The sequence below is a fragment of the Anopheles merus genome, chromosome 3L (assembly GCF_017562075.2).
Source record: "Anopheles merus strain MAF chromosome 3L, AmerM5.1, whole genome shotgun sequence".
Classification (NCBI taxonomy): Eukaryota; Metazoa; Arthropoda; class Insecta; order Diptera; family Culicidae; genus Anopheles; species Anopheles merus.
In genome coordinates, this window is record NC_054085.1 from 35,078,235 (window position 1) to 35,096,674 (window position 18,440).

Below are 18,440 nucleotides of genomic sequence, written 5' to 3' on the forward strand. Positions count from 1 at the left end.
TGTGTTGTTTCATGAATTTCACAACCTTGGAACGCTGGATCAGCTGCATTGGAAAACGTTGTGTGGTAAACAGTTTTGGAGGTGTGTCCCTCTTGAATGTGTATTGGTGTGCTTGCGGGGTAAGAGAAGCATAACGGAATGTGACTCTCCTCCCCCCACAAACACGTTCACGTTCCATCAACGATGATAATTTGACTTTGTCTGCACTTCACCGTCAAACGATTTGCGTCAACTTTTATTCGAAAGGTACCGTGTATTGAATTTTTTGACTTCGCTTCTTAGAAATGTGTATGCAAAAAAGACTCTGTCCAACCTACAAACATCAACGAGCCAGCGATCACGTTTCAATCCGCCTAGGAGTTTTGCGTACGTAGGCATGCAAGTGCTCAACCCCGTGCGGTGTATCCAGTTTTAAATAGTTCAACTGTGTTCCACTATTCCCGTTGGAAAATGTTATCAACGCGATTAATTAGATTCGTCGCTTGTTCAGGAATAGGTTATGGAAATGGCAATTTATAATTTAAAAATGATGATTTACCGACACGAATCCGATTGTCGATTGGATCGATTCGAGCTTTTTAAGCACGACGGTCGGGGAAATGTATAATTTATGGCAATATAATTACAGCGGAATGTTCGTTTGAGTGTTCTAATGAACCCGATTCGCAAAGCTGTCGAACAGGATTTACGAGCTGGCGCGATTAAGTGAGACAAACAAATGATTGTCGGTTGATTTACGATTCCATCCTTCTCGTAGAGCAGGAAACGTTAATGATAGATGTGATAAAACAAAAGCAAAAACAAGTGCTTCAACGGCACGTGCTGTCTGTGTTAAGGGTAGACTTTCTGAAAAAAAATCCCCCGTTCCAACTGGTGACGTTCGAGAGCGCTTTGAAATCTACTAGCAATTCTTTTCTAACCAGTTAAATGCAACTCGTTTGATAAATAGCTCAAGGACAACCATTGAGAAAAGAGAAGTGAGTTTTTGTAGCTTTTGCTCTCTTTCTACTGAGGAATGCATTCATCAATTCAGCCACTGCTGTTCGTTCTCAATTGCCGATAGCATGTTTTGTCCAGCTTTGTTTCGTTTTAATCACTTTAAATTGATTTCAATTTATCGTTCAACCGAAACTTGACCACAAACGTATAAAAATAAAGTTTGGCCTTGATAGAAAATTACCGAAAACACGACAGCAAGCACCGTCGTGTCGTACAACGTTTGTTGCATGCCCAACGCGCGACAATGCAGCGCGACAAACGCTTTACAGTGAAGGACAAAATAATTAACACAGTGCGAAATGTAGCTGGCGGTGGAAATCTGTCGCGGTAGCTTTGAAAACTAGATGAAAAGAAAATGCCGTTTGCAAGTAGATGTGAATTTTCACTACTGAATGATATTACAGTTGCAAGCGCTGTGATATTTCTGCTAAAACAGCAAAAAACACAAATCCGTGCTTCCCATTCCCTTGAAATATTTTTCTACATTTTCGATTGTTTTATTTGCGTTACCATTGTTTTTTGTTTGTTTGTTGGTTTTAAGGTTTTTTCTTCTTGCGTGATTTTTTAACTTTTACTTTTTCTTAACTTTATACTGTAATCCTCCATAGTGAGTACCGTTTATTCGCTGTTCGATGAAAATATGGCTGCACCATATACGTTGTTGTTTTGCTTCTGTGTGGCTTGTTCATCCAAAGCTTTGCAATGCAAATATCATCGTTGTCGTTACTATCACCCTTGATGCTTTCTTGCGTACTTTATTTAGTTTACTCTTCTTGTTTGCTTGGTTTTATTGGTGATCATACTTTCCTAGTTATTGTTATATTGATTTAGTGCCTTGCTTTACATGAATTGTTGACATCGTGCAGCTCGGTGCGAATTGTGATGCGATAAACTACTACAATGTGACGCACCCATGAGAGAGGGTCGTGTGTTCAAACTGTGGTCGCTCTACAGCGTAAATGTTGTTGGTTGTTGAGTTTGCATTTTGTACAACTCGTGTACGATCAAACACGGCACACGGCGACCATTTGTTTGCCTTTTTTCGTCAGAATTAAATTGTGCTTTTAGGCGATATTTGGTCTCATTTATCGGTGCGATTTTTTGCTTGCCTTCGCTCACTCGTTTTCTTAATTAACAGGTTACCTACAGTAATTAATAAAAGCTAACCAAATTTGGCTTCCTTCAGCTTTCTGGCTGTTGTAAAGAGAGCTATATAGCTCTTCTTCCAACATCCGAACCATCATGCTCTTCAAGCAGAATAAAGCGCCTAACATACGTTAGAAATTGCTGTAGTGCAAATGTTCAAGGGTTTCCATTTATTGGTTTTGTTATCCTCATCGAAACTACAGCTCAACGCCATGCGCTTTAACTTCTTTTTACCATTCTTGTTGTGTGTATTTTTATTAAGGTTTTTCTTGTTTGCTTGGTTTACTGTACTGTATTTAAAATAATTCGGTACATATTTGTGTAACTTTTTCACTTTTCTCCCCTTTTATGTACATAGTTTTCCAGTTTCATGTTTGTAGATGTTCTGATTCACGATCTAAAAACTCACTACACGTTGTAGTTATCAGCATAGACACGGCGGGCAGAAAAGATGGACGACACGATGGTTAGAGTACATGAGGAGAGGGTTAGTATCATAGTAGTAGGCGCTGGGATAACACATCTGACATTTCGATTGTATTTTGTGCGGACACTGTGGTTACTTTGATGGTTTGTTCTGGGCTCTTTTTTCTGTTTGTAATTGGCTAGTTTTGTGTGTCTTTTTGCGGATAAACTTACGTAGATTGTTCTGAACAAAGAGCGTTTTTAAGTTTTCTTGCATGTGGGTTGTTTGGCATTTTTCGTCCCTTAGTTTTTTGTTTTGTTCTTTTTTTTGGTTACTTTTCATGCATTTTAAAATAGTAAATAGTTTCCATTAGCTCTACGCATATTATAGATACGTTTTTTTTTTGTTTTTTGGTAGACGGTGTTGTGTATACAGTTTACAGTCATTTTTAAAACATTGATCCCTGACATTGCGCAAAAAACGTCTTGCGTCCTTAACGCTTTCGCCCTTTTCATTTTTCAGCGATGCAACTTTTTTTTACCGTTTTTATGTTTTTTCTTCTAGAAATGTTTTAGTTCTCATTAAAGATAAAATGAGTGTTTGTTTATGCATGTTGTATGAAAACAGATCTAAAAAACAGATTCGAGACAGTGTAAGATCAACATTAACATCCGTGGCAGGCGATAGCAATAGACAGGTGGGATAGTAAAAGCCCCGTGAGATCCCACGGGCTATAACAAGCGCAAGAACGATCGAAACAAATGATAAAAAAACAATAAAACAAAGGTTCATACACAACAATCTAATTGTTTCCGTGAACAATTTTCAAATAGGAACTATTCTTCGACACAACTCAGCAGGTAAAACTCAATTTGATGGCTTGTGGTACAGGGTTTGCTCCGTTTTCTGTTGTTTCCTCCACCATCTTCTTTTGCCATCTGTTTGCCGTTTTCATGTTTTGTTTTCATCTCTTAGCTGCTAGTTTAATATCTCTAACTAGTTACTCATTTAGGTTTATCGATCGTTTGTTCGCTTTTCGTTCTAACACTTTCACTTTCACTTTCCAATATGCTTTTACACACAGGTATTTTACGATTTCGGCTTTTTCTTTTGTTCACCTGTTCCGTTTTACACTTTAATAATTGACAGTAGAGATTTCTGCTTAACATCATCATCATCGTTTTGCTGCTGTTTATCGTATATGATTTGGGTTTAGCTGTGTATGTGGGTTTTTCTTCTGTTTTGTTTAATTTGCTTGCAGGCTGTAATGATAGTGCTTAGGGTTGTGCAAGTTTACAGTCCTACACGAGTGAGTGGGTGGATTTGTCTGTGCTCTCTGCTCTATGTACGTGTGCGCTATAACATTCAGCATAGTAATGGTGGAAAAGGGGATCGTGATGAGCGTACGGGGTTCGGGGTTCCTTCTGTATACGCGATCGAAGCGGAGCAGCGAAAGTCTCCAAAGTCTTCGATCGGTTTAGATTTTTGTATATTGCAAGTGCTTCCGGGTTTATGGTTTTTGTTTGTTTGGTTTGGTTTTGTTTAAGTTTTGTGTTTGTTTTTTTTTTTTTAATTTGCTAGTCACACTACCGCACACTAGTTAGTTTCATGCTAGGATTATGGAATTGCTTCTCTACTTTTAGTGTGTATAGCTATCACTATACTTTCCTACCAAGTTAACAAGCCCCCCTCCCCCGAATAGTTCCGTTTCAAATGTTCCAGAACGGGTTGTGATAATGGTTGGAGTTGTGCCTTACATCAAATTGACTACTTTACGTTGGCATGATAGGGTTTCACTATAAACCACAGCGAACAATGGCTTCGAGCAATGGAAAGAGTTGTCGTTTTTTGGGATAATATGTACAAAATATCTATATTTTTTTATGTAACATGAATTATAAAATATAATATGAAAGATCTATACGAACAATTATCTATCCAATAATCGATTGCATAAGTCTAGGTACATAAAAATTGATTCTACTTACCCTACAAGATATCTTCAACCATACGAAGGATGGGAAAATCAAGGCAAGACGAGGATGCATTGGAAACTGCTTTGGACAAAGTAATGCGCAAATAGAGCAAATTAATCGTTTTGGGAAGGCGCAGTACAGTGAGACGAACGAAAGGACGAAAGGCCTTTTTCGGGGAAATAACGGACGGACGAGAACGGACAAACAGGCAGACAGACAGACAGACAGACAGACAGACGGACAGACGGACAGACGGACAGGATGGATGGACAACAACGGGCAGGTGACTGTTGATCGTGACGTGTAAACCGCTCTGTGTGGTGATGAAAGCGCACTGTTGACTGTTGATGTATTGGTGGTGGTGGTGGTGGTGATGGTCGTGATATTGTTCGTGTAAACTGGTTTCTGGTGGGCTGTGGGTGTTTGCTCTCTCGTTTGGCTCGGTTTCGGAATGTTGCTTCCACAATTGCATAAAAGTAACGGGTAAGAAAGTAAAATAAAATAAGAAAAATGTAAATATAATAAGTAAAATGTGTGCAGAAACAAGTAAATAGGAAAAACATAGTAATAAAATATAACAAGAATAATAAAATCACTAAAACAAACAAAAGAACATGAAATAAAAAGGTCAATTTCTCAAACAGTATCGAACAAATAAGAACCGTCCCGATACATGGAACATACTTCCATCGAAACGAAAAATCTAATTGACACGAAACGAGAACGAGAAAACAAGAAAATGAAAACAAGTTTAGTTTTGTGTTTTTATGGTTTTTCTTTTTTTTTTTTCTTCAGTGTTTAAATGTATAATGCGTGTATTAATGTATTTCTTTTTGTTTTGTTACATGTAAGGGAGAGCTAGAGAGAGAGAGAGAGTGAGGGGGGAATATATTAATTTATATGTTTTTTGTTGTTGTTTTTACTAGCAAATCTAATAGCAATTTGTATTTTTTTTGTATTTGTTTTCTCTACCCCGTTTATTTCTTCTGATGTTTTGTTGTTTCTGTTGATCTGTTTGACTGTTATTATGTTATGCTTGCTTGTTTTGAGTTTTATGTTGGTTTAGTTGATTTGTGGTTGTGGAATGGGATCGTTCTTTTGTTTTTTTGTTGTTGTTTTGCTCCATTTGCACACAAACAAAAATGTAACTCATTCGTGTTGCATTCAGCCCCTTTTCTTATGAGCTTGTGTTCTTGTGAGTGTGTGTTGTTTTATATAAGTGTGTGCATGTCAATATGTAATATCTGGCTGTCTATGTTTTCCCCATATCACCACCATCATTTTAGATATGACATTACAGGCTCCCCTGACCTTGGTTTGTTTTAATAATTGATCTCTCTATTGTTATTAGTTTTTTTTTTGTTTTCCTTTCTTTCTACTCTACAGCAACATTCATGTGTGTATGTGGCGGTACACGCTTTATGCGATTAATCGTTTTGTTATTTAGTGTTGTGTTTATGTGTTTGCTGATGCTGTGTACGTGTTGTAGTGTTTTTGGAACTAAACCCCACTTCGGTTTGTGTTAGGTTTTGCAAACTGACAGACTACTACTGGTTTCGATTACTTCTGCGGAGGGGAGTATTATTGTTGTATTACTACTACAGTACTTGAACTGTATTTCTTTTCTTTTGGGGTAGCGCCGGCGGCAGAAACGAGACAAAGAGTTGTATGTTTTTGCTCTCTTTGTTGGCCACCATCACCATCGCTTCATCGTGTGTGAGTGTGTTTACTCTCTACTCTACTCGGTTACGTTTTACACCGCACCGGGGCGCTGCTGTGAATTTTTACTTCTCTCTCTCTCACTTGCCATGTTCTACTAGCCATTTTCAAATTATACCTTTCATTCTGCTTTGTGTGTGTGTGTTTTATAGCTACTACAATTGCTATTGGTTTTGCTACCTCTTTGTTGCCTTCTTTTAGCTTTTGTTATAAGTGTGTATTACATCCATTCCCGTCTTTCCTACCCCATGTTTGTGTGTTTATGTTTTGCTTTCCTTTGTTTTGCACATGTAACGGGTGATGAAAGAGCGGCGATGATGATGGCGCGTGTAGGTAGGTGTAAGAGTGTAAGTTTAAGTGTAAGTGTGTAACATTTATGCACTATTAACCACTATTAACCCGGTGAAACATACAGGGACAGTGGAGTGGAGAGCAGGAAGGAGAGAGAGAAAGCAGAGCTTTTCTCTCCTTCTTTTGCTTTCTCTCTCTCTCTTTGTCTCTTTCGACACAGTTTCATCGCTGAAATAATGTGTGTACTTATTTTTTATGGTATTTTCTCTACAATTTAGACCATTTATTCCTTTCACCCTAAATATGTAACGTACGTCTCTCCTTTGTACGCATGTATGCATTGTTATGTTATGTAGTTAATGTATTTTCATATGTTTTTTTGTATGTATGTATTGTATGTATTGTATGTATTGTATGCATGTATGTATAAGTGTTTGCCTACGCGCTTTTTGTTGCAGCTGTAGCAGCGATAGTAGTAGTAGTAGTAATAGTTTTTAGTGATAGTAGTAATGATAATGGTGGTAGACTGATGGTGTTGGTGAATTGGTGGTGGTGGTGGTGGTAGTAGTAGTAGTAGACAGCAGCAGTAGTTGAAGTGGTGAGCACCGTTATTTGTTTTTTTTTCCACCGTTTTTTCCCCTCACTAACGCACACACACACACACACACACACACACACACACACACACGTGTGTGTGGGTGTGTGTACGGTCGTGCACCAGGAGAGAAGAGATAAAGAGTATTTATGCTCGCAAACGATATGTTTTGTTCTAGATTTATTTGTTTCTCTTAGGTCAGATATTTTATTTTACTTTATCTTACGTTTACGTGTTTTGTTTGCCTTTGCCTCTTTTCTTCTGTTAGTTTTGCTCCTTTGCTTCCATTTGCATTCTCCCACTTGCCATTCTCTTGGCACATACAACTACCAAAAGTGTTTTGCTGCCCTTTTAGTTCCACGTCTTTCTCCATCTGTGTATGTGTGTGTGTGCGTGTTGTGTGTCCTTCTGTAAGTGTGCAGACTGTAAATGTGTCGCGTGTTGTTGTTACTGTTACTGTCTTTCCTTTTCCCTTCTTGTTTTCGATGTTTCAATGGCTGCTTGTCAAACCGGCTGACAATGACATAGATAATGATAATGATACTAATAAATACATAATAACAACATCCCCGCGTCAAAACTGAGCTGTCAAAGCTGGTATGTGCAAATTTGACAGCTGTCATCATTTAAAGCAAGCGGTGGTGCTTTTTCGATTTCTTCCCTCCATTTTCCACTCGAGTTTGTTTTAACGCTAAAGCACAATCTTTTCCAGTTTAAAGTCAACATTTCCGGGTTTAAATAATATAGGAAAAGGGATCATCATCCTGCCGACAGGATCGCGATTGGATGCGATGGAACGGAAACGGTTGATTTCGTTGTGTTTATGTGATCCAGCTTTTTTCTCTCCTGTAGTAGTTTACCATACAGCCGGAAAGAAATGAATTAATTATTGAAAGGAAAAAGGTAAACCAACGCACACAAAAAACTAGCCTTCTCACTGTGGGCGCCATTTTCATGTGGGCCACTACATACACACACACTACTCACGCACTTTCACGCTTACAACAAGTTTGCTAAAAATTTGCTATCCTCCATTGTTTCTTGCCCATTTTGTAGCCTTCACCTTCAGTTACCTTTTCCTATTAAAATTAGCTAATCTTGTCGTGTCTGAAGAAGCCGTCTAGCCTTCAACATGTTGCGATTCTTTTGCGATTTTTTTCGCCTTCTCTCTCTCTTTCTTTACTACAGTTGCAGTTTTCTCCTTTCCTTTGGCACGTCATTCTCTCTATTCTCTTCAATTTGTGTTTGCAATTAGCGAATGTGTGGGGAGTTTATCATTTTTTTGCTTTTGGAAGTGGTTTAATTTAAATTAGGCAAATTGTTTTGCAGGTTTTTACCTGACTTTTCTGTCTTGTCCTTTTTCCAGTTTTGCCTGCGTTTGTGTGAAAGTTTGTGTGTTTCGAGTGCTTGAAAAGTTTGAGTTCCGTTCCGGGTAGGCACATACATTTGTTGTTTTTTTTTTATTTGCTTCTGTGTATGTTTGTGTCCGTGTCTGCGCTGAAGTGTGTATGAAGATGTTGCATTTAGTTCGTTTTTTGTTGCTGTTATTTTGGTAGAGAAATATAATTGACACTTGCCTTTACATCGACTGTGCGCGTTCCGCAGCAGATCGGTCTCCGGTTTCCCGGGAGCCGCGAGCCGCGGTAGAGAGAAAACAGATTCGGAACAACACTGTGTGCTCCCCGCCTACAGTGTTGGAGGCCCTCGATTGGACCACACAGTTGGGCTTTTGCTTTGTTTGCTTTGCATGTGTATATAGGGATAGAGGAGGCCATCATGTCCAGTGGGGTGGTGGTGCGTAAATTGTCCTTTGATTTTCTCCTTCCATTTTTGTCTCCATTTGTCTCGGTTTGGCGTTTTTGCTGTTCATCCAAGATTTGTTTTGTTTCCTTCATTGGTCTTGTTCTGCTTTTTTTCAGACACTTTATCCAATATCATTGCACACACCTGCTTGCTTTCTTCCCTTTTACTTTCATACTTTGTTTTTTGTTTTGTTTCTTTTTTTGTTTGCACGAGTTTCTTTATCTCTCTTTTACATTTTAGTACTAACATTTAGCCTACTTTTGCTTAGAATTTGTCTTAAGTTTTTCTTTTGCTTTCTTAAGATACAATAATGCTATTTAGTATATCAATTATTTCCCTCTCTCTCTCTATTTATGTGTGTGTGTGTTTGTAAGTTGTGATTTTTCTCTTCTTTTCCTTCTTTTCATAAACACACACACACATTTTAGTTGTGTTCATTAGGTTTTTCTTTTTATACTTTTATGCTTTTACTCAATATTTAATGGGTTGTTCACGCTCCATTTGTTCGTCTTCGCTATGTCAAAGACCATTATCGCTGGAGGCGCGTTTAATTTGACTTGGATGCTTTCTTTTCAAATGTTAATGTGTTGAGAAATGTCACGGAACCAATATCTATATTCCCTTCCCGAAAAAGGGTCAGCTGAGCACTAAACGAACTATCCAATACACTACCATCCACCGCGGTTTTCTCAAGCGGAGCTGCTAATTTTCCTTAATTCGAGCTTTTTTTTCGTGTCTCGGTTCCATACACATCCGAACAGAAAGATTCGTAACAAACGCGAACGGAACGAAACAAAAACCGATTCATCATAGCCATACTAATGTTGTTCAGCTTAACAAGTAAGACACGAAACGAAAGATTACACACTCACAGATCCACTCACCCTAATCTCCTGCGCCGATATCGATATGTTCAATTCGTTCGCACCATAAACACACACACACACACACACGCGCGCGCAACCATCTTTCACACTCATCGGTCTAGCTTCCGCACCCATCGATCGTAGACGATCGAGCACTCTTTTTTCCTTTTTTTTCGCAACCATTAAATATTGTCGTAAATTGCCTCACACAACGGGTGCCGTTGTATGTCGTTTAAATAAAATGCGCCCTTATGCACACCTTCCCCTCTTCGTTTTCACCCATTATCTTAGTTCCGCTTTATGCAACCTACAGGATGGGATTTCTCTCCTTGCTTTGTGTTTTTAGTAATAGTTCAGTAAGTAGCACGATCTCTTTAAGAGGAGAGCTTCATTTTTGTTCTGTTTCTGTTCCGTTTTGCTTGCTGTGTATATATATTAAAGGTGGGAATAGGTTTTCTTTTCTTCTCTCGGAGCGTCAACAAACACGCTCTCTGTGCCTCGTGGTACAGCGCCCTCGCACCTCGGATCACGCTGGCATCGTTGGAAATTAGTCTACTTATGAAGCTAAAGGTAAGGTAAGGTAAGGTAATAAATAGAAAACGCGACTAACTGATTGTAGCGTGTCTCGGCGCCAGAAACAACATGTAATTATTGCACAGCTTGAAACGATTGGCTACTTAGAAGAGATGAAATAGGAAACAAACGATGCACAACTCGATCACCCGCCCCCCTTGCTGCAGGCTTCAGTTCTGTATGATTGAGCAAAAACAAACCTACTTATGCCTTCCGAAGGGTGTAGGTAGATCGAGAAGTAATTGTGTTCGTTCGATTGCTTTTGCAGTTTTCTTTTCAAAGAGAGAAGAAATTGTTGAAAAGGAAAGGGAAAGGAGTGGGATTAAAAAAAAGAAGATACTATTCAGTTTTGCCTTACTTAACAACAGCTTTGTAACAGATTGCGTTCGGGGGTCTTTCTCTAAAATGATTTTAAAAACCTAAAGCCGATAACAATTCTTATTGATTGCACATTACATAGACGTCCCCCCCCCCTCGGTAGCACTCTTGCGAAGTGCCCCGTACAGTACTTAAAACAACAAGAAACACCCAACCATAAACACACACACACACACGTACTCTCGCTTCCACAGCCTGATAGTGGGAAAAATGATTCTAATTTAATCATAGAGCTAACCTTTAATTGTCTTTAAATCGTTCGGTTTTGTTAAAAACGGGGACTGATTGATACTGCTGGCATTATCTTCTTCTTCTTCTTCTTGAGTAACTTGATTGTTTCTGCCTAAGTGGAGCAAAAAAGCAGTCGTAACAGTGGTTCGGGCTGGTGGTAATGTACTGGAAAAATAAATGGAAACTATTTACGCCATTGTTTAGATGATTGCCTACTCTTCACTTCCGTTTCTATCCAGACCTTTCCTCTAGGTGGGTTCATTCTATTAGCGGGCGTACGTACACTACACGCAGCAGACACACACACACACATCATTGCGCTTCGGTCTGTTCTCTAAAATCTTTCTGCTAAAATTGGGGGGTAAATAAATGAGGCTCCTAGTCGCGTGAAGTGTTTCGTTTTTCTCTTGCTCTCTTTCTTTATCTTGCCCTAATTGTCTCTTTATATTCGTTTTTCTCGGGGGTTGGTTTCTTTTTTTTCCTCCCCATTTTGCTTGGTTAAACATAGTTGGTTTCTTCTATTTCTTGTTAGCTGTAAAATGATATTATTTCAACATTGGACCACCATATACATTATTATTATTATTATTATTGATTATTTGTTTCATACACACACACGCGCACTTCTCTGTGTCTTTTTAGATCGTTTTTCGACTAGACATAGTTCCTTTTCCGCCATTTCGAAAAATGGCTCCACAAAAGGACACACTTCCTTCTTGTCGGCCATCTTTACTGTGTAAATATAAGTATGTGTATAATTCTTCCACGGGATCTGTCTGTTTCGCATCTCTCGCAAGAAGTCCTCAAACGGTTGTCTTCCTAAAGATTCGTCCAAATATGGTTCGGGAGAAGTGTTTTGCTTTTTGCCGTGCGCTCGACGCGTGAACGCGACGAAGTGCGCTCTGTCCTCTACGCACCCAAAATTGTTGCTGATAGTAACGTTTCGCTAGGATATGTAGATTCTGAAGAAAGGGAAAATACAGGAAAAATAAAACCAAAAGAAGACCAAAACAAAAGTAAACAAATGAAAAGCGGGATGATTTACTGCGGTCGAGGTTTTGTTCTTTCAAGACGGTGCCTAGAAGCGTTTCCATTTGCTCCTTTGCCCCTCTCGCACTATTCAATTTGGCTCGGTGAACGACCCGATACATATTATTTTCCTTCCACCGGGCACACAGGTTTTCCAGTTGAATTTCAATCTATTCTTCTTTATTGAAACAATAAGAAAAAAAAACTACGAAACAAAAAAACGAGATGCTCAATTCTTAAAACTCCAAACAAAAAGAGAAAACAAAACATTCTAAACAGAACCGCTACACTAATACACAGACACTTGAACACTTTTAGAGAAAAAAGGGCTCAAAGACTCTCTTAGATTGCACACATATCAACGGATTTGCTGTTGATTTACTGCAGGTTTTGTTTTTGTGTTTTGCCTTTTGTTTGTTTTGCTCATGTTGTTTGTTTGCACTTTTTCCTTCAAAACAGAAAAAAACGAAAACTCATAACCAGATTTTGCTGCACTAAGCACTAAAAACCTAGACGAAAGTACTAAAAGCTAAACATTAATTATAGTTAAGAATAATAATAAAAATAGTAATAAAAAAAGCTCTAACAAAACGTCTTACACATCGAAATGTTCTCTAATGATGATGCTAGTAACATAAGTGCCTAGGTAAACGACAAGATCAAGTAGAAAAGGGAAACAAAACGAAGAGAAAAGAAGAAAACAACGATGACGATAATATGATATAAAGACAATGATTTACAGGAAAACACGCTAAAACTTCAAACAGTTTTTCGTACCACTTGTTCCATGTTTTTCCCTACTTCCGGTTCCCCGGTTGTTTACGGCAAATGTCTTCGAAACGACGGCGACGATTTCAACAGGTGTTTTCTTCGGTGCGGTGTGTGTGTATAGTGGTTTTGTTTTGTTTATATTGGTGGTGTATATTGTGGTGTAATGCTGTGGTGTAATAAAGTGTATTGCGTGTGCCCGCTTTGTTTTCTTTTTTAGCCTCCATTGTGCAGGCCAGAGTAGCGTTGGCGGGTGTGCGAGTTTGTAGGTGTTTCTTGCTGCGAAAGTTGTGTGAGAGTAATGGAAAGGGGTAGGTTTATGTGTGTGTGTTTGATTATTTGTTTGTTGTAGCTCGTATGTAAAAACTAAGGACACAACTGTAATTACTTAACCGTTTCTAAATCATATACTTAGGCGCTTAGATTAGTAAATTTTGTGTCTGCTTGGCTTACGCCACATCCCGCCGCGTGCTTTGTAGCAGTAATTGAATGGTTGTTCGGTTGCGATTGTACAACGGATGATGATTGAGCGTTGGTGCCAATATGCTGCTGACATGAAACAAAAAAGGTTACAGAAAGTGCGAAACGAATTCGATTACCTTCTTCTAACGAATTACAAACGGAGTGTGCGTGTGTGTGTGTGAGAGAGAGAGAGAGAGTGTAGATGCGTGTTATTTTGTTGTTGTGTTGGATGTGTTCAAGTGTTCACCGCTTCATCGAACGCAATTTCGACCCTAAACCCATTTGCGTGTTGTTTCGTTCGTGCGCATCATCGCCATCTGGATATGTGGCGCTTACAATATCATATAGTTTCTGCTTTTGTTCATGTGTTTCTCACATTCATGCCATTCTTAAGCTTATTTTCCTCGATCGAAATTCATCCCTTTTCTTTAACTACTGCTTATGTGAGCTTCTCGTACCAGCGAAATCTTGCCTTAAACTCTGAAACGAAAGACAAGCTACCGAGAGCCACGGATCAACTAAAGACAAACAAATCGAATACATTCTACATGCGTGCACACGGGTTCTGTTAGCAACACTGGCTAACGTATACACAGGGCACACACGCGCGCACACACACCCACACATCCATTATTAGCACACAGACATGCACACACACACCTTGCTGGCGGCAGTGCATCTTCGCGTTCATACTCGTGGCCGTGTCATTAATCAAGAGGACTACGACCATTCCACATGCGTACCGTTCATCACAAACAAGCGCGCATTCGGGAGAGAGAAAGAGAGGGAAGGACACACAGAGGAGAAGCTGAAGATTGATGTATAGAGAGTGAGAGCAGCAGCAGCAGATTGCACATTACAATTGTTACTATCCTTCATACTAGCTGTGGTTTTTGTTGCCCTCTGAATTAGACGATTTGTTTGTAGCAATCTTCATCTCGATTCTTCCACTGCACACTCTTGACCCTTCCCTGCCTAGTATTCTCCCGAATGCTGTGCAATTTTTCCTCTAAATTAGTAAACAATAAATAATGTCTTTTCTCTTGTTGGTTGTATCAAAGTATCTAAGGGCTCATGGAGGAAGAAATTTAAGAAGAACGAATGTGAAAAAAGAAGAAGCAATTGATGATAATAACAAACGGGAAGAAAATTATTTGAAGATTGCGAAAAAAAAGGAATCATCGAAACGAAAACAACAATCTGGGGATAGATAGATAACAAGGACAGAAGAACAGTAGTCGTTCTGGTAGTTTAGTTAAGGTTACTTCTGCTTTCTTAATTGTCTAAAAATCGAACACACGGCGATGCACACTTAGCTGCTGCACCACCGCCCTGCCCTGGCCAGTTCGCAAAGTTACCTTTTTGTTTGTTTGTTATCTTTTTGTTCTCTTTTGCAATGTTTCCTCCTCTCACTGTTCTCCTTTTTTGGTTTCAAAGCTTTCTTGATTCATGCGCGCGGGGGATCTGTTTGCCGACCGGTTTCAGTAACGCTTCTTCGTTTGCTGTCGTTCTCCTATCCTCCTTTCCTGTTTCCTGCCTTTCCTTCTCCGAACGTCAACAGCTCCTAGAGTCTTTTCTTTTCTAGTTGATTGTGACGATTGTTGCACGATGATGTGAGGGGGGTTTGCGATTGTAAAGCAATTAAAGAAAACGGACACAACGAACCGCAGGCAGTTTCGTTTTTGTGGGTTTGAATTGGGGGAATCGGGGTTTCAGCCATCAACACTACAGTATCTTCACTATCATCTTCCGGTGGTTTACTTTCGTTTCGCGCGTTCACTGCCTCCTTCCCATGTAGTGTTTTTCTTTGCTTCCGTTGGCTAATAACATAAAAAAATAAACTTCTAACCGTACAATACACACACACATATATACTGTATCTTATTATAGGCTGGACGAAAAAACAAACCCCGCGAGTGTGCGTGCGCACACACGAACACACACACACACATCACAAAACGGAGAGCGCGGATAGTGGCGCTTTTCGCTTTTCATTCTCTCCCCCTCTTTCTTCCAAGCCTTTGCTCATCTACAGCATATCTCTAATGTAAACGTTTCTGGTTTTTACGGCTGCTTGAGTTCACGTAGCTCTAGCTTAACACACTACTTGTAGCGCAATATGGATAGACGAGGAGTCGTGAGCGTTGCTGCCACTCACGAACGCGAGAACGCGTGCTGCCCACAAACGAGCAGCGATGCTTCATCATTATGGAAGGTGAATGAATATGCCGGATCGGACACAGGACAACAACAAAGAAGAAAAAGAAAAAAAGAAAACACGGTGGTTGTTTTACGATAGTTGATGAGCTTTCCCTGCCCCTCGCTGGCTCGCTTGGCCGGAGGATGAAACGGCCGATCATACGGGGTATCGGTATTAATATCGCATTTCTTCTTCTATTACGCCACCTCATCTCTATAAGCATCACATCTAACACTCATACACACATTACACAGGGATGAACCTGCCCCGAAGCCCTGCGGTTGCGCCTCGCACCGGAATCGCAGCATTTCGCGCACAAAGCAACGGTCTTGGGGAGCAGCGGCGACGGCGGCATGTGATGAACGATCGATTTATCGGGCCTGCATCGGTTCGTCCTCGGCACCGGGCGACGTCTGCACGACCGAGCCGGCCTGCTTCATGTTCTCGATGTTTTCGTTGTTCCACGCGCCGTTCATCGTTTTCGAGGACGAGAAGCAGAGCTTCATGATGAACGGGAACTTTGTGCCTAAAAGATCGCAAAGATGAGCGTTAGAAAGATGAGCGTTTTGATCGCAGAGCGGGAGGCCACTCTGCGCAGGCAAGCTGCCGTTACCTTTGTGATCGATGGCGGTGTGGTTGCACTTCATGATCGCCTGGACGGCAAGGGCGACGCTCGGGAACTCGACCAGCCCGGACGAGGAGCGCTCCGATTTCAGCGGGAACATGCGCACTTGCGACGGGTGGCAATCGTTGCTGCCGAATGCCGCAATCAGCTGCTCGTCGGTCAGCCCAGGCGGTGTGTTGAAGAAATGAAGAATCTGTGCAAAGGGAAAGGAGGATCATTGTAATGCCTTAAGCAAGGATTCTTCCGCATCCGCATCAGCAGCTTACCTTGCTTGGCGGCTGGATGCGGTTCTTGCTGGCCTGGGTCAGCGACAGGAAGCGGTTGTTCTTCGAGCCAGTATATTCCTTGAAGCTGGGCGTATGGTCCGGCAGGGTGTAAGGGTTTGTGACCTCGGACAAAAAGTTTTGCTTGGAAAATCTAAACGGTTTGCAAGAAGAACGGGAGTGTGTCAGTATTGGAAACCTAAACGAAACACGGCTGAAGCACTTACGCGATCTGAATTTTGCCATCATTTCCGATTGGAATGTTGTTCAGGTGCTGGACGCAACGTTCGACTGCGATGGCGTCACCCATCTGGACCATGGCGGTGCCTTCCTTTGTCTTCAGGAACTTTATCTGCGCGGGGGAGGAAAGAGCATACAACATGGAGCTTAGCTATTGCAATAAGCGGGAGAGTATTTGCATATTAGAATTTAACATTCATTAAATCAATATTTGAATCTATTACGGAAAATGTCGATGTGCCAGCACGTTCACAATTTTCGCTTCATTTACTCGCCAGTGTAATGTTCGCTCGAGAGCTTACTCACACACACACACGCTCGCCGCTGCACAAATAGTGTTCATATAATGTGTATCAATTAGCAATCCATTATTGGCAAGGTGTAGCAACTCGCTGTGGCATAATGAATCTAATAAAGCGTAGCCGCAATGCAAACGAGAAAATCGTCTGGGCGTTGATGGATGCAAATTGAAATCCACATTGAATCGTGGGAGTTGTTGAAGGTGTTTAATGCCATTGTTATGTCTAACAACATTGAATTACGCTAATAAAAAAGTATTTAAAAAAACACACATAATTTCTTTTACGACTGAATATTCCAATGGTATCCTGGTCACGGCACCAAACGATGCCCGCTCTCTATCTAGACATAACTTCTCCCCGAGTAGATTTCACCTTACAAGTCAACCTTGAATTAGTCAACTAAAAGGCTCATTTAGTGCAATTAGCCACGAATGAAACATTTGGCCCCTGCAGCTCATCCTTTGGCACAGCAACGCATTGGCGTGACTTCAAGCAACCTTCCCGAAAGTCCGAAATCCCCATCGCTCGCCAGTGCGTTACTGTGCTCCGCGTCCAAGTGTCCGTCGGGGGGGCGCGCTCATGCGCGAAATGAACAGTGAAACCGAAAGGTGTACACATCAGCAACAGAAAAAGTGGTCGGCATTTCCCAGAAAATAACAACGGAACAACAAAATAGAATTCCTTCGCCTGTCTCGTCAGGACCCGTCCGTACCGTACCGGCCAGAGAGCGGAATGTGTTTGACCGGCTGGGCCGTCACCATTAGCAGAGAGAGATCGTGATCGTACCCCGGGGGGAGGCGTGAAGGGGGGAATTGAAATTAATTATTCTACCCCTTTGCCCGTGCCTCCGCCCAGCGAATTGACTCCTCTAACGGGTTGGGAGTGACGGGTCCAATCTAACTCGGGTAGCGATATCGGGTCGGGCTTCCCATCCGACTGCTGTCGGTTGTTGTCGTCGGGGGCTATTTTCAAACTCCCATTTTCCGCTTGATGGTGTCGGCTTTCCTGAGCGTTGGGGACTGCTTTTAGAACCGTTTTCGTTGTCCCGTTCATTGTCCCCCTCCCCCCCGCCATTCCATTGCGGAGAGTAGTGTGCGTCCATCACCGATTCGAAGGGAGCTGTTACAAGAATGCCTTCACGCTGCCGTATCACCGTGCCACCATCACAAGGGACCTGTTATTCGTGCACCAAGCGTATGGTTGTGTGTGCATTGGGTTGCTGTTTTTTTTTGGTAAATGTTGTTTCTTATTGTTTCTAACCTGACCCAGATGGTGGGTCTTCTATTCCCAGTTGATGTTTTGCTCAGACAGGAAGTGCGAAAGAGTGCCCCACAGGGGCATAAATCATTGTGATTGAAATGATACGCCGCCCGAACCGAACGGGTGTGTAATGGTCGTGTGTTTAGGTATCGCACGAAGCATGGCATTTCCCACCAGCCATACAACTGGTACGCATATGCGCGTACAGAGCTGTCAGAGGGGAAGAGGAAAAAATGCGTTTTTTATTCAAATCTCGCGAACGTTGTGTGCATCGATTTTTGTGCGTTTGATTTGTTACCGCTCGTTAC

At 41.1% G+C, this 18,440-nt stretch overlaps 1 protein-coding gene across 11 annotated transcripts in view; it reads right to left on the reverse strand.

Annotated features, from left to right (window-relative positions):
- Nucleotides 1–12,170: 12,170 nt before the first annotated feature.
- The window catches only part of LOC121599274 (heterogeneous nuclear ribonucleoprotein L), a 173,914-nt gene continuing 167,644 nt past the window's right edge, over nucleotides 12,171–18,440 (reverse strand). For all 11 annotated transcript variants that reach the window (XM_041926966.1, XM_041926969.1, XM_041926964.1 and 8 more), the window contains 4 exons: nucleotides 16,558–16,682; nucleotides 16,334–16,484; nucleotides 16,056–16,260; nucleotides 12,171–15,968 (listed from right to left, as the gene is read on the reverse strand). In XM_041926966.1, the coding sequence (XP_041782900.1) occupies nucleotides 15,814–15,968; nucleotides 16,056–16,260; nucleotides 16,334–16,484; nucleotides 16,558–16,682 (636 nt within the window). In that variant the 3' untranslated portion in view covers nucleotides 12,171–15,813. The remainder of the gene's footprint in view (nucleotides 15,969–16,055; nucleotides 16,261–16,333; nucleotides 16,485–16,557; nucleotides 16,683–18,440) is intronic.